We start from the raw sequence: 27781 nt of genomic DNA on the forward strand, positions 1-27781 counted from the left end.
ATTTAAATATAACAAAAAATATTAAAAGAACACCAGCGAGCTACACTCTTATACTGGGTAACATGTTCTGTCATGACCGTGAATACTGACAACATCTGTTTTGGCTCAATCCCATGAATATACTCACTAGAGCTCAAAATGTGTGTTAATCCACGGCTGAAAATAGTCCCAAACAACAATATTCACTCAAGGTTGAGTGAACAAAACTACGGTCTCCATCTGCAGTTGGAACAAGTAGGCTGGTAGCCGAGTGCCACAGACAGGCTGGGGAAGTCGGAAAGTAACGAGACAAACTTGCACATTATTGGTATTTATTCAGATTGCTATTTCTTATCAAATTAACCGAAGCACACTGAAACCCAGCTGTTGCAGTAGCAAGACTATTTCAACCAAGAAGGATTCTCGTTTACAAGCTATGATCTATTTTCCCTCTCTTCCCCTTTCCTCTCTCTCTCTCATACACACACACACACTATATATATTATGTCTTTTCCTCATAATCCCTCTCATTATCACCTCTCTTTTTCCTTTTGTGCTATTTTCTCTCCTTACAGTACTTTTATTTCTTTCCCAAGCTCTTCTCTCCCTCATCCTAATTTTTTAGTCTCGGTTGTGCAGGATCTTTCTCTGAGGGACTCGCACAAAGCGTAGCTCTGCAAATAATTTATTTGCTCCTTCATCCTCTTCTCCTCTAGAGGCCTTTTGCCAAGCTGCCAAAAGGGAATAAGGTCTTAATTCACCTATCTGGTTAATTGAAGGTGAAAGAAAAAGAAAAAAAAAGGGGTCGCATTGGGTCTTCTCTCTCAGATGGTTTTTAAAATGAAACGATAATATACAGTACTGCTGATTGCATGGAGGCCGAGTCATTACTCTTATTCTCCATCAGCTGCTCGAAATGGCGAGCGTTTGTCATGTCTTAAAGTGAAGTATTCTTTATTCATGGAGTGTGTTAATGTTTTATTTCCCAGCAGAAGAAGAAAAAGAAGAACCAGGAGGGATGGGAGGGAGAGAGAGGGAGGGAGAAATTACACACTCATATTTCATAAATACAGATTAAGGTGCCAGCTGGTGCCAGCTCTCTGATTTCCACTACAAAATGGTAAATTGCGCATTGTCATGGTGGAAAATCTCCCTCCGCTCAACCCAACTCGCAGCTGATGGGAGGAGGTTTGCGCTCTTAAAATGATAGAATGTTTACTAGCTTAGTCAGCTCCATAAACGTCACTAATTACCTGCGTGTGTATTTATCTCACATGCCTCCCTGAAGGAAAAAGGAAGAGAGAGCTTTTGGCAGAAAGCATCGTATTCAAGTAGTCGGGAAGGCAGACGGGGAGACAGAAAGAAGGAGCTACAGGCAGACATGCAGAGTCAAAGAGCTCAGGCAGAGATGGTGGAGAGAGCCAACATTTTTTGCAACACTCCCTGAATGTTTCTGACTCAGAGTGAATTATTCATCCCTGGTAATTGTGATGTGAGTCTTGGCCTTGGCTTTTTAGTGCCAACTGGCTGCTTTCAGTGTCTGCACTCTCTATCTCACAAAAATCATCCCCAAATTAGACTAGGGACTTGTCAGGCTTGACTTTCGTCAACCAGACGCACTCAGTATGTGTTAATGAATAAGGAATGAACATCTCTCAGTTGCTACTGTCATATACACACACACTGTTAATCCATGTACACAAACACAGTGACTGACACACGTGTACACCTGTGCTGTTCTCACACTTGTCAGAGCTTCTGTTCTTTAACAGAACACAGCAGTTTGCTGGGGTGGAGCTGTTAGCCTCTGTGGGTCTAGTCTAGTGTTTCGATTTCTGTTCAAAGGCAGCAGCTGTCTGACTCGCTTTTCGATGACTGGTAGGCGTGGGAACTTAGAACTGAGGGATTCTGACACCGTGTGCATATTCCCGTGTAAAAACTGTGCATTGCCATGTTCATGTGTGTATCGCTTGTATGGGGTTTGTGATGTGGCTTAGCTGTGGGCTTTCTGGGTCTTCCAGAGCTCCTCCACTCTCCTTTGTGACAGAGAGGGAGAGGCACAATCTCAAACAGCGCTGTGCTTTTATTCTGGAGTGGAGAAGAGAGCTACCAAAGCAGCAGAGCCATGAAAGAGCCTCTGATTAAAGTACCTACAATCTGAGCCCAGAAAACCAAGTAGCACCAATTTCACTGAAGCAGCTACAGATTTTTTTTGAAAATGGAATTAAAAGTTGAAATCCACTAAATAAATAAAAAATCCATTTGATTATCAAAACCTTGGATTTTTCACTCTTAGCAATTATTCAATGAATAGATTCAATAATTTTATAAATTGATAATGGCTGGCATTGAATGTCTGGTAAGATTTGTAATCTAGTTTGAATATTTTTTTTTATATCAGATTGTTGCTGATTTAAATAAAACATTTGAGAATACTTATTTTGTTAAATAAAAAAAATATATATTTATGTTTTGTGGAAAACCGTTTTACATTTACATACCTCTCAAACAAGCTATTGAAAAAGTTTTGGTATTGACAAATTTCAGATACTATAACCTAAATACCATACCTGCATAATAATATAATGCATATGCGTGGGGACATATGTGTGCTTTCGTAAACTCCGGGAATGATTTCAGTGTGTGCGTGTGTGTGTGTGTGTGTGTGTGTGTGTATAAGTCTCTTTTTCTCAGGTGTGTTGGCCCACTCCAGTATCAGTGCAGTATTGTATGACCAGGTACAGGGTTCAGTTACCCCTCTGCCTCTGATAGCAGGCTGTAATGAGGCCATTAGATCCTGGTAATAGCTTGTAGGGTCAGTCAACCGAGAGAAAAGCCGAGGGGATCAGCTTGCGCCGAGCTCTCCTGGCCCTCTGCCTCACTCCTTCCTCCCAAATTTTAACTCTCTTCTTTTTTTTACTATCGCTCACTTCGATCCCTTTATCCTACTTGCACAATTTGGTCTATGTGCTCTCTGCCTCTCTATTAATTTACCCATAGCTCTCTTTTTCTCCTCCCCTCTTTCTCCTTAGTCCAAACAGTCTCAATGGCTCTCCACTTTATTTGCATCAATTTGTCTGGAAAGAACAGCACTATGCATTCCCTTTTCTTTTAAATTGTCTATACTGCCGCTTTTCCCTTTATCTCTTTCATTCAATAAATGCAATGTAATAAACCCTTTCTCGCAATTCATCCTGTTTACTCTTTACCCCTCTCAGAATTTATCTTTATATATTTTTATACTTTATATCTCCTCCCGTCTGGGGGGGCAAGTCATTCATACTGAGCTGTCAATTGGCATCTTAAACACTTTCAATTATCATAATGTTTTTTTCACTTTCTACTGTCAGGTAAAAAAGAAAAATCTAGACAGGAAAATGTGCAGCTAAAAGAGCCACAATTTCATGCGCGGCTGCAATGACAAAGAATGACTGATGACTGCAAATTGCTACCTCATATTTTGGTGATCACCACTACACGCTGCAGGTTTAGAAGCTTGAGTTATACACTTTGTTCAAATCGAAGCGCCCACGTTGTCACACACTCCTACAAGTTAGTTATTCAAATATTTCCCAATATATTTTTTCCCTTGGCATTTCATCTGACAGTGTACCTCTTTCATCGCATGCATCTTTTTGTTGTGTTATCTCTGAGAGCAGTCCGTTCAAAGTGGTAAACGCTTGCAGATGGTTGAGGTGTCACCTAGCCAAGCAGTTCCGTCTTCACACAGCACTGGTGTGACCGGGGCAGAAACAGACCCATCTGTTTCTTAGCACTAATAAATGCTGCATAGCGGTTATCTATGCCAATAGATACACACAAAACGGAAATACACAGGTAACAACTCGAGCATTTCCTTTAACTATAGAAACAGACAGCAAGTAACTACATCCAATGCACACTGCAAGTTTCTAGCCGAGTCAGGGAAAATAAAGATTCCTGTGAATATTAGAACAGCTCTTTCCCCAGACATCCCCATTACAGAGTCGTCTGACCTACTTTATTATTATAACTATTTTTGATAGAAAGACTTTAGTTGGTAATTGCTGGGTAATTATTTCATGCCAGCTTCTATGAAAGGAAAATAGAAATAAATTCATGGATCATTAAATTGAATGCAACTGAGAAACTGTGTATTGACTGTAGTCGTAAGAATAGGCTTCATAAGTCTCTGTTTATAGAATATTGACAATTTTTAGTGCAATTTATACAGGGCTGAGCCCATTATGCATGTCTGAGAATAGTAATACAATTTTTAGGTTTTGGTTTTAAATACAAGTAATTATTTTTTATCTTGTAACATAACACTTATTTATTCATTCGGGATATAAGCACAACACCACTGGATGATTGAGTCTCCACTTGTGTCTAATTGCTTTGCAAGTTGAACGAAGATGTCACGCTCTCTTTTTTCTCTTTTTTGTTTGGATATGTTCTACCTCAGGGTAAATAACCAACACAACCAATTAACAATGCTAGAAAGCAAAAGGTTTCTTATTGCTGGTGGGTCACAAATATTCTATCATCCATGTATTATCCATCACAGAGCGTTTCACATGTTCAGATGTCTCTCGTCTGTGGACAAATCTAAACTTGCCGAATTCGGCATTAACAGGTGCCCCGCTCAGCAACAAGAGTCCCTACTCAGTCAGATGTGGAGAGCAGTAACTTTATATTTCTTGTTTATCCTGATCCCACCCCAGTGTTGAACTACACTACGAGGCAAATGTACAAGCGTCTCAGTCACATACACTGTCCTGTCATTCTCCATTGCTTCAGCTGCAGCCTTATTAATGTTGTGCCAGTACAGCTCCGGTCCATAAACCTTTTTAAAAATGTGAATAGATGCTAAAACAGGTGTAGGTTTGCTTTTTAATGTCTGCTGTCATAGTAACAGGTCAGTCATGGCCATCATCATCATTGGCTTTTACCACGCGCCACCTCCTAATGAGCCTTGCTGCTTTGCTTTATCTCTTGAGCCCCCACCTTCTCCTGTGGTTTCACAATGGCAGCCATAAAAAAAAAGAGAGAGAGAGAGAGAAATAAAAAGAGGCTTCCTCGTTCTCACTCACAGCCTGCTTTTTTAACAGCAACACATGCCCCTCCTACCTCCCCTAGTGCCAGTCTGCCAGTCTTTGAGGCAAATGTCAGCTAATTAAGGGTTACATAGTTGACCTTTCTTTTACCCCCCACCTGGGCCCCATGCCATACGATCCACGAAGAGCTGAGCTCCGTGCTACAGGTTGTCCTTTGTCTCCAAGAGTGCGCCGCAGAAAACACACGTGCACACGCACGCACACACAAAACACAGGTCAGCGTGGCCTTTGATGTGCTAAACATTGCTGGCTTCCGACAGGGCAGTAGACTCAATTAGAGGAGACATTCGGTGTCTTAACACTGAAGATGCACAGTGAGCGGAGACCGCCACAAAAATGTGAATGTGTGTGTGTTAAAGTGTCTCCATGCTGTAGTAATTCAACAAAATACATGAATGTCTCAATGTCCTTTGGTCCCTAGTGTAGTACTTTTGACCAATTTGCTCCCTCAAAATCTCCATGGTCCATGCTCCAACTCTATTACAACAAACTGAAAATGTTGCCTCTTCTACTTGGTCAAATGTTGTAGGTGCCATAGGAGTCACCTAATGAAATCTCCTTGACAAATTGAGTCAGGATAAAAACACACCAGATCTCGGCTTCATCATCACCATCCGTGCTAATGCACATGCAATAGGTGCTTCTCAAACGTCCTCATACTGTAATGTTGATGTCAATTTCAGGGTGCGCCGATTCTAAAAAAACCAATGCTGCATCTGAACGTCAAGCACAAACGAAACATTCGAGAAGGGCGCTGAATATTGAATATCGTTTCTCCAGTTCAAAGCATTTTTAGAGCAGTGGGGATATGTTCCAGAGATGTGAGAACAGAGAGAAGCTGAGAACACACTGTACCCTTCCACTTTTTTTAGTCTGCAGCTACACACGTTAAGAAATGGACTGATGAAAGACACACTCACGTGTCTTTAAGAGAGGATGTTAATTGAAATCAGGAAGGTCCAACACTAACTCACATGTGTGTCAGTCTATGTTTCTGTGTCTGAGGGGGCAGACAAGGTGAAATGCAAAAAGAAAGTTAGCACATTTATGCTGTTATGACTAGTCTTAGTGGCACATTGTTGGATTATGAAAGAAAGGGAAAGTTGACAGTGTCAAGGACAGATGAAGATCAGTGAAATTGAGAAGAAAGAAGAGAACTGTGTTGCTTTGAATTAAAATAAATGGCCAAGAGGGACGGCACTGGGCACTGAACTGTTCTTTGAAGTGGATGATTGTCGCCAGGGACCTTGATATTGTTACTGGTGTCTTTATGTCTGTATAACAAGTTAAAACCTGTCAAATCTGTCTCTTTTCTACTAATTCTCTTTCTATGGTTTTGATACAGTATAGAGTATCTAATATAACATCACTAGTGTATTTATCACTAGTGTGTTGCACAAATGTGCGTAATCAGAACAACAAAAATACATGAGTAGCTGTATGTTAAATGCAAATGTAAAAATACTGATATACATGTACAGTGCATCAAAACACATTCTGGATTGACTAATGAATCATTTTTCTAGCTAAAACTACTATAACTATTTCCTATGTGACTACAAAGAATCAGTTTTCTATGACAAAAGCAAAAAAGACTGGCATTTCTATGAAGTTATTTAAAGAAGACTGTAACAATAAAGAGAAAAGTCATTTCACCACCTCATGCTGGAGCACCCAGCTGAATATGAGGGGAGACACAAATCTGGCAAGCAGAGCTCAACAGCTATTGTGAGTTCTACACCAAAAATATTTTTCAGTATTGTGTCATACTGTCAAGAATATCATTATTGTGGAAATACCCTAAAACAATGTGATATTATTTTAGTACCATACCTTTAGTACCCAGTTGGGTATAAGCATAACTTTTCCTGTGTACTATATATTTTATGTAATCTATTTTCCTCATAAAATCTACATCTGGAATAAAACTGCACCAGTTTCAACACAACTTTTATTTTTCTGTTTCCAAGAATAGATTCAGCTTCCAGAATAATTCAGAATAACCGTGTTGCTTCTGGATGCCATTTGGTTTCATGTTGTGTCAAAGAAAAATAAAAGAATAGGTGCAGAAAGACAAACACCTGCTTGAAAATGGGAGAAAAACAGAAAACAAAGGGTGAGAAACAAGCAGAAGCCAGGACTCCACAAGTAAATGCCTCAGTGTACATCTGTTCCTCCTCTCAGGTGTCTCAGTTACTCCCACAGCTTAACCTGCTGTCCATTCTAAGTATTACGTATTCATTTGTTTTAGTCACACACCCGGTACACAGAGGTAAAGCAGAGTGGCATTTTAAAGAGTTCTATTGTATGTCCATTTCCATCATTCACTCAAGTGAAATGATTCAACAGTGAGTGAGCCTACTGTATATTCAACAGAATTTCAACAGTAGTTTGTTTAGAATAAGCAGAGCAGGAACTGGAATATGAGCAATGTAACCTCCCTGGCAGGGCGGAAAAAGAGGAGAGTGCCACCTACAGAAACGTCACCAGCAGTAAATAAAACATCAGAGTACCACCCACACTGTTTTATTTGCAGGTAAACTGTGGGAAGAGTGTCGAAATGTGAAATCCATGTGTGCTTAATATTTCAAGATATTTAGATCTTGTAGATTACTACTTTAAACTCTGGACCTCACAGAACCAAATGTGTGAGGATGAGATGAGCCTGGGGAGACTCAGGCCAGACATGTCACTACATTTTGTAGCCATGTTCATCGATTCCTGGTCGATGGTCAAATGGGGTCATTATAATTTCAAGTAAAAAGTTGCATATAGGTTTTAGGTATGATACAGTACATGTGTGGAGAAGTCAGCATTTTCTACCTCTTACTTTAACTTCAGAAGATCTCTAGTGTCATTGACATTTTGTAAGCTGGTTCCTCAGCAAATAAATCAACCGAATGACAACTTTGCCAACAGCCAATCATCAAGAAAGTGCAACACCAGACATAGCAGCCAGCTAATATTACTTACTAGTCCAACAGCATGAAGCGCAGCTCACGGCCTGTTGTGTGTCTCTGAGTTTAAGGTCCGGGCAGCCTGGCTAACAGACAGATCTAACATTAGCTAACAGCAGCTATAGTTCACAGCAATTTACTTTACTGTCCAACAGGAAACTCTGTAAATCACAGAGAGTTGAGGAGGAGCAGGTGCAGGACATCAGAGAGAAAACCAGAAAAGATTTTCTCCATAAAAGAGTTCCACAGAGTTACATGGTGCAGAAGCAGGTACACAGGGTAAATAGTTAGTAAAATCGTGTTCTGAGTCGTGACAAAATGTCTTCAAATAAAAATGTGTGCCTTTTAAGTAAAAAGTTAAAAATCAGCAAATTCTACAGTGAATTGAAGAGAGCAGAATGAAGGCCAGCTGCCTATTATCCCTGTGGTACTAATCACCGGGCTTCTTGGAGTTGGTGTTGGATTACCAAGGTTTTCACAAACACTATTTCTGTCTGAAGACTGTATTCCCCTTAAAGCCTTATTTTTCAAATTCCACGACTGCTTGTTCTCCAAGCAATACTGCAAATTAAGAACTACATGCAAATACAAATGTATGCTGATTTAACCACTACATCAAACTATTATTTGTGTTTTTCCTTCCAGAGACATCAAACCTGACAACATACTACTGGATGAGCATGGTAAGATCCCTTCTCTTGTTACATTTTTAATTCATTCATACGGATGAGAGGGGGTAGTATTCAAAGTCCAGAAACTGGACTCACTCACATGGTTTGATTCAATACCCCAAACCCAAGACTTAACTGCTTCTGAGTAAGGATTTGACCAAACCTTCAACTTCTGGGATCACATCTGCACAGATGAAAGAAGTTCAAAGGCTCAGAGGCAGGTATAATGATCGTTGCCTTGCAACATGAAGAAGGAAAAGACCTCATACCTTATTTTAACAAGTGCAATATAGGAAAAGAGTGAATTTTTATTATTTGTCCAGTCTTTGTTGGGTCAGGCACTGGACATCTATGGTGTTTTCTCTCTCTGAACTCTATGACGAAATAAGACAGAGGGATGTGATAGGCGTGTGGAGGACAGGGTGTTAGTCATCATGCACCCTGTCTCCAAAGAAAAATCCTGTTCTGAATGATTGATTAAGTTTCATCATGGGCTTTACCGTCCATTTCAATTTCACACAAATAGACAGACACACAAGCTCACACATACAATGACAAAAGAGCCAGAGAGAACAGCGTGTGTACAGTATATGTCAGGGAGGAACAAGAACAATTCTAAATCAACGCCATGTAAGGAGAGACTGTACATTTCTTCACAAGTATGTTAATTAAGAGGAACATTAAAGTACTTCATATTATGATCCATCATAGAGAATTATAGACTTCTCAAGATAGACAGGTTTTTACAGGCAGGCACATGTACAAAGTACTATAACATTCTACTTTAAGACAGAACCATGGGCATTAATATGCTGCAGGGATTTGCTCCCAAGCAACCAGGTGATAAGGCCTGGCTCGCAGTTGGTGTTATAGTTTATCCCACAGGTGCTGGATAAGGTTGAGGATAAGGTCTCAAGTCAGGTTTTTTCCACATCAGACTGGAAAAACAATGTCTTCATGGGCCTTGTCATTCTTACACTTTGTTGCACGAGATATCACACGTTAATTAGTGAGTGTTAAAAACAGTCTTTGTGCTAAGCTAAGCTAACCAGCTACTCATACTAATGATGAGAGGGATACTGATTCTCTTAGCTAACTCTCAAAAAAGGAAGCTTTTGCAGAATGTCTGTTCCCATCACTACATGCTTTAATAATAACAAAACAGGTCACTTCTTACGTATGATGAACCATACATAAGCGCTTAATATGCATGATAATCCATTAGGTTATATACTCAAACTGACTCAACCTATGAGCCATGTCATAAGCTCACACCTAGTTCAAGTGATGGAGCTGACAATACAGAACCCTGAATATGTAGACCACTTATTTAAGATTGTTTGAGATTGACCTTTACATTTACATTACATAGTTTGCACGCTGAACTAGAGAGAGACAGAAAGAGGATGCTGCATAGGACCTATGCTCTTGTGGCCCTGGCTTATAGAATGAAGGACATGCTACTTGTCCCGAGAATCAGGAGATGTGAATAACAGAACGGAAATCATCTCAAATCTATATTTACAGGAAGTGTTTCAGCTGTGTTGCAGTTCCTTGAAAATGTTGAAACATGATCATGTTGTGTAGTACTTGTATTTATAAACTTTTAGGTATGCAATATTCTGATGTTTGTGTCAATTAATAATTAACTATACTATGAATTAGCATTAAAGGACCAGTGTGTAGGATCCAGCAGTGTAGTTGCTGGTTGGAACCCAGTCACCTCACCGTCTCCTTCCTATTGTGAAGGACAAACTATAGTAGCTGCGGTGTCAATTCTGGGACAGTAGAAACCTGGCAGGTTAACATTGCAGACTCTGTGGAAGAGGATCCACAGTATTTGTAGATATAAAGGGCTCATTCTCAGGTAACAAAAACATAACAATTCTTATTCTCAGCTGAATATACACTAATAAAAACATAGTTATGAATATTATATTCAATTTCTATGATATTTTGTAAATAGAGCCCCCTAAATCTTTGGGATTTTTCATAAGTGGAACTAAGCAGTCCTAGACCTAGACTGTCCATATACATTTGTATAGTGCACACACCTTCGCAGACGCACACACCCACAAAAGGACTGAGATCTCAGAGGGCACTGGGCAGCTGCTTCAGTGAGCCGAACAGATATAGGGGGCGGCAGCCCTGCTGTCGCTACAAACTGGAAGCAGACAAAGAAAGACAGAGAGAGCCACAAAAACGAGACAAGGAGGAGGAAAGTGATGAGCCTACATTTCTGGAAATAAAGGTCTGTCAAACAGGGTAGACAAAAGAGACAAGGGGGTATGCACAGACCAGAGATAAAGAGGAGGAGAAAGAGAAAGGCAGCTTTGTTACTATGATTTCCACTGGACAACTGATGCGTTCTTTCTCTCTCTCTCTCTCTCTCTCTCTGTATGTGTTAAATGTTATGTAAAGCCAAGCATGTCCCCATAGAATGTATTGCATTCATTAAATTCAACAACTGATGGCTTCATTGGCATAATTGGGAACGGAAGTGCTAATCATCATTATGATTTAGCAACTCAAGTGCCTTTCGTTCATCATGATATCTAAATCAAGCTCCACATTAGTGTTCAGGCACATACTGCATGTCATTGAAAAGGTAGTTAAAATGACATCTGTCTCCAGTGAGTCAGAGAATGTGCGTGAGTAAAACCTGAACAACTCATTACTACAGTCCATGTTCTGGTTTTTATTAGTTCAACAATAATAGATCAGTTAATGGTGTTCAAAAATAAATTGCTATTGAAAATGGGAACCCACAGCTACCTGTTAGCAGTCTCTTGCTCATCAGCTTTTCAATATATTGGCTTTTACCTTTCCTTCTTGACATTATCCTTAAATGTCACAGAGGAAGTATTTCTGTTACTCACTGTTTAGCTAGGTGGGTAAGGTTGATAGGTAACTTATTCGTGATAGCTGGTAACGTCAAGCGTTTAACGTAAAGGACAAACTAAAGTGTGTTTACATTTTAACCAACAGACATCGTTGGTAAGCTTTCCAAACATTATATCCACTGTAACTTAAAAATAGGTAAAAAAAAAATAGGTTAACAAATTCCCCCCATGCTTAGGTTCAGCGGGCGGTCAACTTTGGCCTGCTGAACCTGCAGTACACTAGTAGAAAAACCTCCATTCTATTGTTCAAAGCATCTTGACGCTGTACTGCACTCCAGTTCCAAACCTCCTAAAAATCCATTAAAACCCCCCAGTGCTTAAGATAGTTAGGGGCTCAACTTAGGCCCGCTGGACTTGCACTTACAGAAACCCTTCATTTTAATGGCCAAGGCAAACTTTACTGGATGACACTATATCACTGATTTGACAAAAGTTGAGTCAGGCCAAAGTTTTTATTGCTGTATGATTAAAGCGACATGGACAGATGCCATGGTCTAAAACATTTGGAACTAACGACAAAGAGAGGAAATGCATTGGTATGAAATAAAGGACAAACAGGAAAGTAAATAACAGGTACGTTTCCAGAGCGCTGAACTTCAGCTGTGGCGTGATTCCTCCTACTTTGTGAAGCAGGTCGATGTAGTTTGAGTCATGTTACATAAAGCTTCTATATGAACTGTTCAAAAGTCCAAAGCGTGGATACTTAAATTGCCCACATAAAATTCACGATGGGACAAAACTCATTTGTGTATGTACCATACAGTATATGTTACTGAGTTGTCATCAGTTTCGGCGGTGTTTTGAGATAGCAGAGAGCAAAGAGAAATTAAAAATAGAAGTGATATGCAGCAGTGTGACATAACCCCAGGATCAGACCAACAGACAGTTGTGGCGGTAATCTCAGTGAAACATGTTAGATAACTAAGCCACCAGGAGACCTGCTAAACCATTATTCAGCCACCACACATTTAACACTGACAGGCAGGGAACAGTTTGACTGGAGACATACAGGGGTTAATCTCACACAAATATAGATTTTATTTTAATTTAGGGGAATACTACTATACGTTGAACTACATGTATTATTTTAACAAATCCAATTTGATGTTCATTCTCTTTATTTAGTGCTTATATCTGATCAGAATGACTGAAGTGGCCATCTCAAAAATAGAGCAACAGTGGCTTAAAAAAACCCAGGAACTGTAATTAAGGAATGAATATAATAACGTTATAAGCTTTGGAACAGTCAATTCAGTCATAATCATACCTATAAAAGACTGTTGTTTTGTTTTTTTACAGTACAACATATGTAACAATAACCAGAACATACACACTATGCTACAGACACTGATTAGCCTCCTTTCTGTAACAAGCAACAAGCAGAGTCCTGCTAGTCACGTAATGGTACTTTAAAACGAAAGCACTCCGCATCCTGGGATCCACTTTTGATTCACTAACAATGGACCCAAACTTTAGCTTTAGTACATCCATTCACTGTACCCAAGTAATCCACAGACGCCAGTGTTCTGTTGCCCAAAAGCAATGTACTGTACCTTTTCATGATTTGAAAACTGCATCATACTTCATCTTTTAATCTCCCTTTTGCTAACTGTGACATCTTTGAAGCTGCCGAGGTGACCTCAGAATGACATTTTGGTTAAAAAACTTTCTACTAGACACTTTTGACCCAACGCTTTTAATGATGATTGTCTGTGTCTTCCCTCTGGCTACTGTGTAAAACTCCTGTCCTAAATCTGTCTTCTGCAAAGCTGAGAGAGGTGAAGGCAGAAAAGAAAGAAAAAAGGGAGATAAGGATGTGACAGAGACAGGAGGCTTCATAAAATATGAAAACAATAAAGAAGCTCCACTCTCCATTTGAAGTCTAAAGTAATGTTTCAGTCCTGCTGCACCTTTGTCACGGTCTTCAGACTGCATTAACAGTGTTCATTTTGTATCGGCAAAGCACCACCCAATCTCCCCTCTGTGCTTCACCTCACAGCTACGCTCATGCACCACAGCTTTGAATACAGTATGTGAGCATATTTCAAACTGTAAAAGGACACAGAGGGGTAAAGTAGTGAGAGCAGGAAGCAGAACAAACCTACTGGGTTTATGGAGGAACAAGAAAAAGGTAGACAGAAGAAAATGTGTTATACTGCAGTTATAATGCAGTGACAAATAGGAGGTGGGTACTTGTACAGTACTCTCTTATCTTTGAAGCTCAGATTTTTTAGTTATCTGGTTGTGTTTATGTGTGTTATTAAAAAAACATGCATATGGTATGGTTATGCAGGTTTTATGTGTGGTCTTACTGTATGTGTTTTCTGGGGTTAACCAGGGGCAACCATTCACCCAAACAATCACTCTGCGGCAAAAACTCACTAGCTCTCTGTCTTGCTCTCTCAGCCGGTATGACACACTCACTCACATATATATTCAGCTCATTAGTGTGTGCTCAGTGTGCATGGCAAAGACTATGGGCCATCTTGCAGCACAGTCAGATACAGGTCAATGGTTTGACTTTGGTTGCCACTAAAACACTTTGGACGCTCTCTCAGCTCAGTCACAATACCATCGCACACATTTTATCAATAAAGCTGCAGTTACTTTGCATCTGATGCCTTTTAATAATAATAATAATATCAATGTAAGAGCATTACTATCACAAAAATGCTTAAAGGAAAAGGCATTATTTTAGTGGATTATTTTGTATATTAAAATTCTTTTGATCTTCATTTTTGCATATCTAACTCTCTCATAAGCAGCATACAAAATAGGATACCTGCTATGTAGAAGATGTGGGGGAATTTAATTCCCAAAAGCTTAAACTTTAAAGGGAAACAGTTACTGTGAATACTGGTGGTGTAAACAGAGCTCTTTTGGTCACTTTTGGATTCATACAGTTCAAACATACTCATAATCTCTCTGTTCAACAGGGCACGTCCATCTAACAGACTTCAACATCGCAGCAATTGTAAAAGATGACCTAAAAGCAACGTCCATCGCTGGGACCAAGCCATACATGGGTAAGAGAATACACTTTTAACCGGTGCTTCACAAGGAAACTTTAACAATGGTGACATAAAACAGAAGCCAGAGGAGATGGTTTGAAGCTATGATATTAAATTTATAGAAATCATGCAACATAACATCTATATAGTCAACAGATCAAGTTTGTTTGCTAATCCAAAGTCTGAAGGACACCAAATGGATGAGTTTGGTAATGCTTTAGAAAGCAGCTTTTGTTTATCTGTGTTGATTCACCACTGAATGTGAGAAAGCAAGTGCCAACACCCAACACATACAACCAATAGATTCATCTAGCTTTGTAGGTTTAAAAAAAACAACTCAATGGTTGATTTATTTATGATTGGATAATTAAATCGTTAATGAAGGAATGAATGATGAGAGATGGATTAAGGGGTACTCGGCCCAAGTTCACAGAGCTTGACTTTTGTCAGTACTGTATTAGCTGCCCCATAGTCAGGAACATAATACAGCTAAACATAAGTGAGCAGTTATTGACAAATACATGGTAGGACGTTGAAAGCTTAAGAGAGTTTAATACATAAATTATGCCTAGAAGGCATTTAAACTATGAATAATTAGCTCTGATGAATATAACATGGTGACTCAGTTTATGTATATTAAGTATATTTTTGAGCCTTATTTGTTTGATTTTGATACGTGAGCCCAAAACTCAAGAGTACTATTTTAAAGTAAGCAATACTGCCTTTAGGAAGCAAGACTTATCCTTTACAGCACCGCTGCAGTCGTTCTCCTCATGACTCATTAGCACAGTAGTGATCAGGTCAATGTGTATTCAGCTTCTGGGAGATAAGATAGTAGCTCGTTTCAGTTGACAAGGCAGCACGTGATTTAGTGTGTGCGCCCCAGTTTTTGTTTTTTGTTTTTAATCCATATAAAGTGTGTTTTCATGATGAAGAATGATCTTGTGACCATGTGTGACTAGATATCAGGCGAATACTCTGGTGTAATAGATAATTCATGGGTACTCCGGGAAGAAGAAACACCCACTCTTTCAGAGGCTTCAGTAGATTAACTACACTTTTTCCTCCTCTGCATGAGAGCAGAGCAAACCTGCCGTAACGGGGAAGAGGAGGAGGGTGTTGGGGTGTGTGTGTGTGTGTGTGTGTGTGTGTGCGTGTTCCTGAGTGTATGGTGTGTTTCTCTCCATCCTCATTTTGACAGTGTAATACAAATAGAAAGAATCAAATGGGGAATGGTACACTTGGTGATGAGTGATGGAAATTCATCTTGACCATTTTAAACAAGATTACAGCTGAACAATCATTTCCCTAGAATAGATTATTGACTTCCACAGGAGAGAAGAAAACAATTTAAGGCTTTAGATAGCTCATCCCACCCAGAAGAGCCAAAAGAAGTTTAGTCAGTTATCTATTATGAAGATATTATGATGCTACATTGTCTTCAGATTAGATTCTAATAATTACTATTTGTTTTTCTATCACATCTATCAACAAAAACTCAACAGTTAGGTGTGAAAACTGGCTGTTTATGATCTGCTGTTAGTTTCTCAAAGTTCAGAGGTTACAACGAGTTTTACAGCATGTGTTATTGTTTTTCATAAGCCTATAATAAACGTTTAACTTGCTACGTGATGGCAATTTTACATGTTGGCCTCATGATGAATAAGCACCTACAGTCACAGTCTGACTGGGTAACATTTCTGGAATACTTTCAACATCTACTCTCTCATTATTATTTCAGTTTTGATTCATGGTAGCTGCATGGAAAATAAGCAGCAAAATTAATAAAAAATGAGAATATTTGTGAGGATAAGAGAGTGTCTCATGTGCTGATGATGGCCATTAATTACAGTTTTAACAGCAAAATAAGTTTTAAAAATGCGTCACAATGCAATGACAAATATTGAGTTACCTCCTTATGCAACAGTCCTGCTGCTCTATGTCTAAATATAGATATTATGGAATATTTACATAACAAAGGCATATGTATGAATTACAAAAAGACATGGCTTTGATAGACGAAGCAATACATGCTGTGTATACATTGTCTGAAAAGTTCAAATAAACTGACCAAAATGTCAGGGATCAAGGTAGACAAACATGTCGAAGTTTGACCTAGTAAAGACATAAGTGGTATCACACACCGTACCTCCATTTCATTTTGTTACACAATATTTTTCTGTCTTTCAGCTCCTGAGCTTTTTCAGACCTTCGAGGGTTCTCACCCCGGCTACTCTTTCTCTGTTGACTGGTGGTCTCTGGGCATCACAGCCTATGAGCTAGTAAGAGGACAGGTAACACATGCACACAGCACCATCACCATGTCCACATCTCCACTCACGTCACCATTGGCCTGGCACACTTTACTGCAGTCAATGTGACATCTAACAAGAGTGTTCTAGAAAAGTCCTGTCAGAAGGAAAGCAGACATAAAGCAAGTTCTCAGCTTTCATAACACAAAAGGAGGGGGGCGCGGGGGGTGAAGCTATAATTGAATTTTACATTTAAGCTGACCTTACAGGGGAAGATGTTTAGTCATGGTGTGAGACAAATAGCTGCGGGAGAAAATATAATTAGTTATTTCCGGAGCCATATAATTGGAATTGATTTTTAAAATATAAATGATTTAATTTTGTGTGGGTCGCATCTGGACAAGTTTAATTCTGATGTCATGGAAATAAACCCTGGACATAATGTCACATAAACATAACAGTCTTAGAGGGGACAGCAGTCTGTTCATTGTGGACTCTCACTGCAGCTGCAGAATTTCCTCTCATATTTCAGGATGATGATTGCATGAACTACAGTAACCTTTGTCTATGCTGACAAGGACCAAGAACACCTGAAACTGATCTGCAGCTGTAAAGAAGGGATCCTAAAATCAATTTCTCTTTTAGACATTTCGACACTCTGGCTCTCACCTTTCCTCATAAAACTGTTGACAGCTTTCTCACCTAATCACTTTCCATTACACTTTCTAAAATGCATTCAGCCTGCTTTTTAAGCCCAGAGTTACATCTTACTCCAACTGAAATATCCTTAGTCCTCCCCTGTGCTTTATTTTAAACCTTCTTTACCCTTAATAAAAATAAACAGGTTTTGTCCTTCCTCTGACCTTAAAACAGCATCCTATCTGCACCAAAATACCCAAAGTATTCTCTCTTACCTCAACACTGTGTCCTCTGATTTTCAAGTACTTTTAACCTTAACTCATTCAGAAGAGGACTGCTGAGCACACACTTACATGCCAAGATATTACCTAAAGTTCTTCTTTCATTATCTTCCTTTTTTTTTTTTGGAAGTTCCAGTATAATCCACGTCATAAACCCTCTCCTAAACTTTCTTTCACCCCTCTCTCTGCAAACCAGCCTCGCCTTTTCCCAGTCAATTCATTTACACTTCATCCGTCTGTCTCCTAGGGACTTTCTTTTACACCTTCCTTTGACTGCCACATTTCAACACCGCCTATAAAGCATAAATCAGTCTCGGGGCGGTAAAAAACTGCCCTGTTGGATGTGCAGAATTATTTGGCTGTTGAAAATAGAGAGCTAGCTCACTATTATCAAGCTCTGGGCACCTTTTCTATCGCTTCTTAGCCTTTACTTCATCTTATCTTTTTCTTATGCTCCAAGACCATTTTACTTCATTCATGCTTTGCTCAGACCATTTAACTCCTCTCACTAACCTGCTTTGCTGCTGGGCGTGACCATTGGTTGCAGGTAAAGATCCAGGCAGCTCAGCATCTCTCTAGAACCATTAATCCATCACTGTCACTTGGTTTCTCCGCCTCCAGCCTCTGTTTATCTCTAAATTAGATGACCCCAGAGACCTCATGATATATTTCTAAAAAAAAAAAAAAGTATATTGTGTTACATGAGCCAATTTCTTGCTTCTGAACATCTGACTCCAAAAGAATATATTACTGGTTATCTGACACCTTATGTGCACCCTGTCTGGGGAACATCTGCAGAACGGGAATATCACTGATATCATGCATCTAAAAGAGCCTATAATAAAAATGAAGCATGGCAAGGCATCCACCTGGGTTGCAAGTCGCTCCCATTTCTCTTCCCATCTATTCTGTTTCTTTTTACTCTTTTTACTTATTAGACAAAGCATGAACTGCATTAAAAGTGTGCCCATTCATAAATATGTTACTCTGTGAACAAACAATCTGGGAACCTGGGAGAAAGGTAATGGTCACACCTCCAACCAGCCTAATCTAGCTGTGTCTAATCACGGTTATTCTCCAATTCCGAAGGGTAAGAGAAGGACTGATGTGAAGAACTCTCAACGGGCTTTCCCTTATTTTCTGACCCATAGAAATTCCTCTCACACTACATGGCAGAGTTTAAGCTGTGTTTTGAGAATAGTCCCTTTTCATTTGTCATTTGTCCTCATCAGAGCAGGAAATGGGTTCACAGAAGGTGAGCACAAGGAGAGGAGGAACGAGGGAGTGGAGAGGGCCAACTGCAGAGCAAACTTTAAGACACATACTTTATCAGAGAAACTCCTCCAGGCAGTGCATGACTGTGAATACAAGTTGTCTGTAATATATTGTCTCCTCTCCTCCTTTCAGAGACCATATGTGATGAGATCTAGTACACCAGCTAATGAGATCCTTCAGACCTTCCACAAAGTCCTTCCCACCTACCCAGCAGCCTGGTCATTGGAGATGAAGTCTCTTCTGAGAAAGGTAAAAAAGTGGGACATGCATAACGAACAGTATGCGGTAGGATTTATTTCCCCTTTTCACACAATACTACCTCCCTCACCTTCACTCGGTTACAAAACAAACCAGCAATGGCAAAACACTGTGAGGAATATAAATATCTTGGAAAAAGTAAGCCATTGGAATCGACACTTGAGGATGTAACTCTAGATCTCTTCATGTCTGGCCTGGATTAGACATTTCTGCAATTTTTGGAGGAGGCTATCTTGCAACCTTATTTCCAAAAAAGTTCAGAACATCTAATAATTACTTTGACTGGCAAGATTTTATTGACATGCTTAAGTATACACAGAGTATCCCAGAGAGGTTGAGTCTTTGTGAAGTACAGTAAACATGGAAAGGGGTTCACCACTCTGAAAGACCGTGATGGCAAATATTCAGTGGATTCAGTGGATCAGAAGAAATCTCTGCTCATCACTGCATCCACAAATGCAAGTTGAAAGTCCAAGAGGAGAGGGTCCATTCAGCTTGTTATAAGTGCCCAGTTCAAAAGCCAGCATCTATGATGTATGGGAGTGCATTAGTGCATGATGGCTAACCTGCACATTTGTGAAGGTACCAAAAACACGACAAAATATACAGGTTTTGGTGCAACATATTCTTAGATAGACATAGTCTTTTTTAGGGTTGACAGACAGCATCAAACCACACTGTGCAGATATTTCAACAGCATGGCTCCGTAGTAAAAGATTTCAGGTGCTAAACTGACCTGCCTGCAGTCCTGACCTGTCACTTGTGGAAAGTTTTTGGTGCATTATGAAATATGACAAAGGAGATCCAGAATTGTTGAGCACCTGAAATCCAACAATCAAGCAAGAATTGGAAAATATTCCAGTTGCAGTTGCAGTTGGTCTGGTCTAGTTCCCAGATGCTTACAGAGTGTTGTTAAAAGAAGAGCTGATGCAACAGACAGACTCACAACTTTTTCTGAAACGTGTTTCTGGCATCAAATTCAAATTGGGCATATCCCTTTCCAAAAACAAAAACATTTCTCAGTTTCAACATTTGACAAGTTGTCTTGTTGTTATTTTGTGTTGATTTTACAAACTATAGGGATTCAGTGTTTTGCATATTATCACATTACATACAGTGGCGTCACTAGGCCTATTTTAGGGGGGCTTCAGCCCCCCTAAAATATTCTCAAGCCCCCCTAAATAATTTGGTGGTGTTTTATTATTATTTTTATTTATTTATTTTTTTTCTCACAAAAAAATGCCTATTTATGCAATACAAAGTGGCCAGAATATGAGTTTAAACCAATAATCATATAAACTTTATCATATTACTTCATTATTCACTTAAATATGATCATAAATCTCATTTCATCGGGTACGGTAGAGAGAGCCCCTTCAGTGCGTCATTATACAATCCATTCCACTTTTTCATATAGAGAACGCCCACATCACTGAAATTGCAGTCCATGTTTTCCATGCGACCCTGCTCACTGCCGCTTGCGTGTTTACCTCTGAAGTACACAGAGCCGAACCTCACAGCGGCAAGAGCAGAGCGCGAACGCATAGGTGAAGGATGGACATTAGAGCCTTTTTCAAGAAAGTAAGCATTCATCACTGCTGGTAGTAACACTTAGCTAACAGCAGAAAAGTTCCATGTAATTAATAACCCAAAATGTTCCGTGTTTGAATCCCAGCTGGCCAGCTCGGAAAGTTCCTAGCTGCTGCTAGCTAATTGAGATGACTTCTGTTAACCATTCCCGCTATTCGTTTCCTGACCGTGGTCGGGAAACACAGGGGAGATCCGTCTTCTCCAGGGCCAAAGTAGTTTCTCCGGGGCGAACTCCCAAGATTCGACTCCACACTAGTGATGCGCGGGCCGGCCCGAAACCGCGGGCACCCGCGGTCCGCCCGCGGGGCAGGACGGTGCGGGTAGAGAATGTTCCACTTTATTGGCGGGGCGGGCTGGGGCGGGTCGAATAATGTATATTGGGATTTTTTTTCCATTTTCTTTAGCCATAGTTACTAGTTACTCCTCCAAAAAAGTACCTGCGTTAGTAACGTAATTACTCTGTTGTAGAAATAACTCGTTACTGGTAACAGACGTGGATAAACGTTTTCCCCCAGCAACAATCTGCACTTCACATATACATTCTTATCTTTCATCTCAGTATAGGTGAAGTATTGCTTGTATCGACAATTTGTGAAAGACATCTTATTTTAAATTTTTTTAAAGTATTATGAATTTTCGGCGCGCGCAATAACTTTTCTCCTCTATGGGCTAAGCCACCCCAGTTTCTTAAACCTAGTGACGTCCCTGATTACATACCATCTTTTTTTTGGAAACCACTTGGTTAATACCAGAAAGTATTGCTTTGTATGGTTTGTCTTTGCTCACTGAATGTTTTTCCTAATGTGAACTCACATTGGCATCTTCAGTGTACAGTGACGTCATGTCCATTCAATCTAATATTGGCCAGTACCATTGTTCAGGACCTTAAATCTCTTTGGAATGTGTGTGGGTGAGAGTGTCATGTTGTACGGCACGTGTTTCTTGGAATGGACTGTGGTGATTAATTTAAACCTGCCCTTGCCAACTTCTCACATCAATGATTTCCGGTGGCCAAAGTGAACTCTAATGCTACAATACTGTCATAAACTTTAATGCACTTGTTAGTTGATTTTAATAAGTTTCATAAATTCATAATGAACAAGAGAGGCAAAGATCTTTGCTACATTGCAGGAGATAGTTTGGATTTTGCTCATCGGTTTGAATTTATTTCCTCTGGGAAGACAATTATTCAAACCTCACACCAACACTTAAATTATGCGAACAAAATGCATCTACAGAATCTTAACTAGGGGGTCAATTTCATTGTTGCACCCCTACTTAGCTCCTTATTTGTCCATGAAAAGCATACAGTGTTCATTGCAGCTTTAGAATTATAATAATCAAGTGCAATCAGTATTCAAAAAAGGATCGGTAAAGTGCATCGGTAAAGAAATCTAAGATATAATGTCAATACAAACTCACAAGCAAATACACAGAGCAGCACACACCATGGCACTGAAAAAACAAGACTTCATATCCTCAATTACAATAAATGAGACGTACATGTTTTCTCATTTAATGTAATGAGCATATTCCTAAATCTTAAGTGTCTACCCATAATTAACTGTCAAACATCGATTGCTCGTGCTGCAATTAAGCCATTTGCAAAGCTAACAGATATGCTGTTGCTGTAGCGTTTGGGTTTTGTCTTGGCAGTGATCCACTGCAGTCAAACTGTTGCATTGCTTCGTGCTCAGACTCCTTGTACCTCATTGGCATTCCAGTTGCATAAACGTGTGTGTACGTGGGAGTGAAAGGAAGAGTGTATGTGTGTGTGTGTGTAGGAGCACGAGAGAGAGAGCGATGTAAAGAAAGTGAGAATGTAAGTGGAGAACTGCATGCTCGATATACAGCATTTGTCTTTCATCCCTCACAACCTCTTGAATTCTCCTCACCGCACTCCAATATGCATCTCGATTTCATTTTCCTCTGTCACTCATTATATCCCTTTCCCTCCATCCTCAGTACCCTCCACCCTCAACCTTTTTGTCCCTGTATCCTCATTCTCAGACATATCCTTCAGGGCAGACATGTGCTTGTGTCTCAGTGGGACTCCGCCTGTAACTTTTCAGCCGTGCCTCCCTGTGGACAATTGTTCTTACTCTAATCCTTTCATCTCTTTCAGTTGCTGTGCATAGATGTCCAGAAGCGCATTTCCTGTCTAGCAGAGCTACAGGATCTGGACTACATGTCAGATGTCAACTGGGATGCTGTGCTCAGCAAACAGCTACCTCCAGGCTTTATTCCCAATGTGAGTATTAGAACTGTCTCAGTATGTTACCCAACAAAATGCTCATATCTGAGTAGAATAGAGTGTGCTTCTGACAATGTCTTGCTACACTGTGTTACCGATAAGATACAATACACTTCCACAATCCCTAAACACTGGCAAAAATGCAGTGTCATCTACTTCTTAAAAAACAAAATGACAAGTACCTACAAGAATGAACAACTAACATGATGAGCATGCCATCTGCGAATGCCTTTATCCAAACTATGCTACATCTTTGTAAGATAGCATGATTTTGCCTTTTCTAACATTTCAGAATAAAAATATTATCCATCCCTGAAACCCCTTCTACTTTTTACTGTTCTCCTATACCTAATTCCCATGACAGTATTTCCCCCTGAAGGCGACAACAATGCAAGGAACAAAAGATGTAGCCTGAACTACCCACTCTTCATCTGATCTATTCTAGTTGAGCTGTAGACACCTCCCCCTGCTGGGCTGAGCTGGATCTCCCACTGAGTGCCTACACCGGATAAGACAAAGCAGCAGATGTGTGTGCATCCCTCTTAAATACACACAAAGGCAGTGAAAGCCTCTGCAGGTGTACCTGCCACTGTACAGGTGGTCTTGGATCACTATGACGAGTTGGGTGAAGATAGTGCTTATGTGTAATAATATCACTAAGCAGGAAGTCAAGCTGCTTAGTTGGCAAACGTACATGCTGTGCTCTTCCAGTAGTGTCAGGTTTTAACTGTAGCTTCAGTGATTTACTATTTGAAAGCTGGTAGCTGTACAGGAGAAAAGACATTAAAAGGTGCTTTATCTGCACCTATAACTCATGAAAATAGTGTATTCAGACCTTTTTTCAGCAATTATGGACACAAATATGATGATTCATTCAGCTACACAAACAGGAGAAGTTACCCTCAAGCCCAAACTTCCAATCTCTAAAATGTCCAAATGACTAATAATATAAATAATTACAAAGGCCTTTGTTGGTCACACCAACGCAATGATAAAGCAATACTAAAACAATCCAATATTGTTTTAGTGAAGCAGCAAGGTGACAATAACTGTCAGTGCATAGGTGCCAGGGCTGAATACATAGAATAATTACTGGTGCAGATGACTAAATAACTTTATTTTAATTACTAATTCTAATTCTATGCAGATGGCTGCAGATGAGCAGGTATTCCCAGTGGCCAGGCTGGCACAGCAGAGGAAAAACACTGAGGATCAATGGGGAATTGACAGTGTCTCTCTATCTAATTATAGGCCTCTCCTCTGTCTTTAGTCTCTTATAGACTCAGGGAGAATTTAACCATTATGTTTTGCTCCCTAACTTCCCAGCATTCAGTCTGTTTTGCCTTTATTGGCTTGCTGCCCATTTGAGTCTTGACATTGTTTGCAGAATAAAAGCATGCATTGCATCATTTGACATTGTCTCACATCATATACGATTATATTGTAATGTAACACAAATAATTTAATCACTGCATAATATTTTATGGGAATCAGATGTCACACTGAAAGAAACACTGGAAGTGTTGCCAAAACCAAACTATGTGATTACTCACAGATTACAATTTACTATTGGGGCGGCTCTATTTACAGGATAAGGAAGAAATACAATATAATATACATAACTATCTTTTCATTAGTGTATAATCACCTGAAAATTAGAATCATTATTAATTACCATTTTCTTCCATGCTGTCTGCCATGTTACACCACCATGTTTCATACAAAACCACACTGGTTCTAAACTGGCTCTTAGGTTTCCAAAGTGGCATTTTCAAGCTCGAAATATTCCACAAAGCACCGCTAGATGCCAGGAAACCCTACACACTGACTCATTAAATGTAGACCTGGCATTATCAGAGTTGTAAACATTATATTATGTAATATTATATAAGATTCAGTATGTGAATCTGTTGTTTGTAAAAGTGTGCCTGTGTGTGTCTTTGTAGAGGAGGAGACTAAACTGTGACCCCACATTTGAACTGGAGGAAATGATTCTGGAGTCCAAACCACTTCACAAGAAGAAGAAAAGGCTTGCTAGAAAATCTAAGGACCAGGGATCTGATGGGTCACCACAGGTAAGACACATTACACATCGCGCAAGGATGAAAAGGGTTTGTTTCAAAGTGAGATACCTATCTCTTAAAAGCAGTTGCAAACAAATACTGCTCAAGACACAATGTTTTTTTTTTCCATTATCAGAATTCCTTAAATTCTTTAAATATGAATTTAAACTAAATTTTAGGTCGGTGTATCCTCTCCTCAGCGGATCACACATGCCTCTTAAAGATATCTCGCCCTCTCAGCACTCATCATTATTCATTAAAGAAAGCTGACCGCTTGTTCCATTTGGCCCAGTTACAGGTGATAAGTTGCTCCTTAGTTTGTCTTTTAAATGTGTCAGGAGAGCTATTAAGAATGTTGAGGAGACATTTTAAAGCTCTGTCCTCCCTCACCTTCATCAGGACAAATGGGCCGTCTGCCTACTGTGAGCACTAGGAAGGCAAAAGAATACAATCACTAAGCTATAGTCTTTCTGTCTTTCAGGCTATCCACATAAATCAGCTGTTTTTACACAAAACACCCAGAGGGCTTATAGACTGAAAGAGGAAAGCACTGAAAGGTTAAATTGATCACCTGGTCAAGTGAGAGAAGGTGGAGGAACACACACATATACACCCTCAACACAATACTCACATATGCATACATAGAGCTTTGATAATGAAATAATGGGGGCAGCGGCAGTGGGATCTAATCAGTGTGGTCATTTTCTAACTCTACTGCTAACTGTAGCTTAAAAAGACTTCAAGTCTGAAAGCTAAGGGGTGTTGAAAAGCTTGGAGGAAAACCTAAAAACTTTTTGTAAAGGACAAAGGTTGGGTTGACATATTCTTATGCAAGGATTCTTGCATATAAACAATTAGTATTTTGAAGTAATTTTCTTTTTGTTTGGTTTGATTTTGTTGGTATTTAGCTTCAATATTAGATATATTAGGTTTTTCATTTACATGGGTGCTTGGTCTACCGAACAGATCATTGACCATCTTCTGTTTTTGACCAAACCCCCACCACTGCAACTTATGTCTGAAGACATTCTATTGGGACATGCTGGGCCTCTGTCAGATAGTATACATTAAATCTGTTGCTACGTGACCACTGAGCTCAAAAAACTAGCTTGTAACTACCCGTCCTGCGACAACAGTCATCCTTCACTGACATATCAATGTGTAAGAGAAACACTGTACAATTACTATTCCTACATTGAAGACTGAAGCCAGCTTTTCCAGCCACAAGAGCGATTTCCGTAATGCACCTTTAAAAAAGGTAGTCTGTTTATCAGAAGAAATGTATTTACAGTACAGAGATCAATTGATTGGTACAAAAGGGAAGTGCCACCATGAATTCTAGGCTTCTGTCCAATTGTGAATCTTTAGCTTTTTTCCATTTAGAGAGTAAAAGATCCAAGAGCTCCAACAGTGAACTCTAACTAGAATCCAATACATCATGATTTAATTTGTGTGTGGTTACCAGTAACTGTACAGAAATAGTGTGCATTGGGTCCGGTTGCTATCCAAAAACATTGCAGCACACCACTCAAACCTGCCATACCCACATACAGAATGCAGACAACCAATCCTATTGCACACTGGCATACAAACAATGTTTTTACCTTGTGCCTTTACAAAGTCAATGAGTTTGGACCCTCTTCCACTCTTTGGCACATTAGAACATTTTATAGGTCTCTTTTTTAATAGAATTTAAGCAATTTGAAGTCTAGACTCAATAGCACAAGCCTTGCCAGCTTGCAATAAGACATCAGAGCTGGCTCAAAGTGTGCTATGTTTTATGAAAGCTGACAGCGGCTTGTGGAGACCTGCCTGTGTGTGTATATCAGTGATATCTCACCGTGCAGCCAGACAACATTCGTCATCCCTTGGCCCATTCGGACAAAGAGAATTCTATTCTCCTATTCTAATGAAATAACGATAGTGGCACTCTAAGGGAAACATTTGTTATGTTTATGGAGTAAGGTGAACCGTATATATTGTCAGACTAAGGGAAACTAACATTAACTGTCCACTCTCGTGGCCTGCATTTCCTAATTTAATCACCTGATTCATTCTGGTGTCATTTAGGCAAGATTTGATAAATGCAGCTCGACTAAAACCAGGGTTAATATTATTCAGTCATATTAGCTTGACAGGTCTTTTACATAAAAAGGATGGAGATGGCAATAATTATTATAAACAAGAAGAAAGACTAAGTAATACATAGTAATCTTAAGTGGTTAAGATTTGGTAAAGATTTCTTGAAGAGATCAGAAACAGAAGATTACAGGAATACTGTTTAGGTCTGTTTAACATCCTCTCTGGATCAAGTCCATTTTGGCACATAACATCAACAAGCAGAGTCTGGGGCTTTCAAACTACTTGCCAAAATCCTCTAGGTCACCTCCTGAAGGTGATAAAAAAAAAAAATGTTCAGAAATGCCAATCTTTAAATCATCCTATTTTATTTCAAGATGTTTTATTTGGCAACTGCTTTTATCTCCTGCTGTCTGTGTCTTGTTCAGTATACTGTGATCAAACTGATCCTATCCTAGCATCTTCACATTAGT

At 39.6% G+C, this 27781-nt stretch overlaps 1 protein-coding gene across 3 annotated transcripts in view; it reads left to right on the plus strand.

Annotated features, from left to right (window-relative positions):
• Window positions 1-27781, plus strand: part of stk32a (serine/threonine kinase 32A) — a 62824-nt gene that overhangs the window by 26743 nt on the left and 8300 nt on the right. For all 3 annotated transcript variants that reach the window (XM_010729342.3, XM_019264540.2, XM_019264539.2), the window contains 6 exons: window positions 8678-8715; window positions 14543-14632; window positions 16808-16911; window positions 19197-19313; window positions 23038-23163; window positions 25113-25241. In XM_010729342.3, the coding sequence (XP_010727644.1) occupies window positions 8678-8715; window positions 14543-14632; window positions 16808-16911; window positions 19197-19313; window positions 23038-23163; window positions 25113-25241 (604 nt within the window). The remainder of the gene's footprint in view (window positions 1-8677; window positions 8716-14542; window positions 14633-16807; window positions 16912-19196; window positions 19314-23037; window positions 23164-25112; window positions 25242-27781) is intronic.

The sequence above is a fragment of the Larimichthys crocea genome, chromosome XXII (assembly GCF_000972845.2).
Source record: "Larimichthys crocea isolate SSNF chromosome XXII, L_crocea_2.0, whole genome shotgun sequence".
Lineage (NCBI taxonomy): Eukaryota > Metazoa > Chordata > Actinopteri > Sciaenidae > Larimichthys > Larimichthys crocea.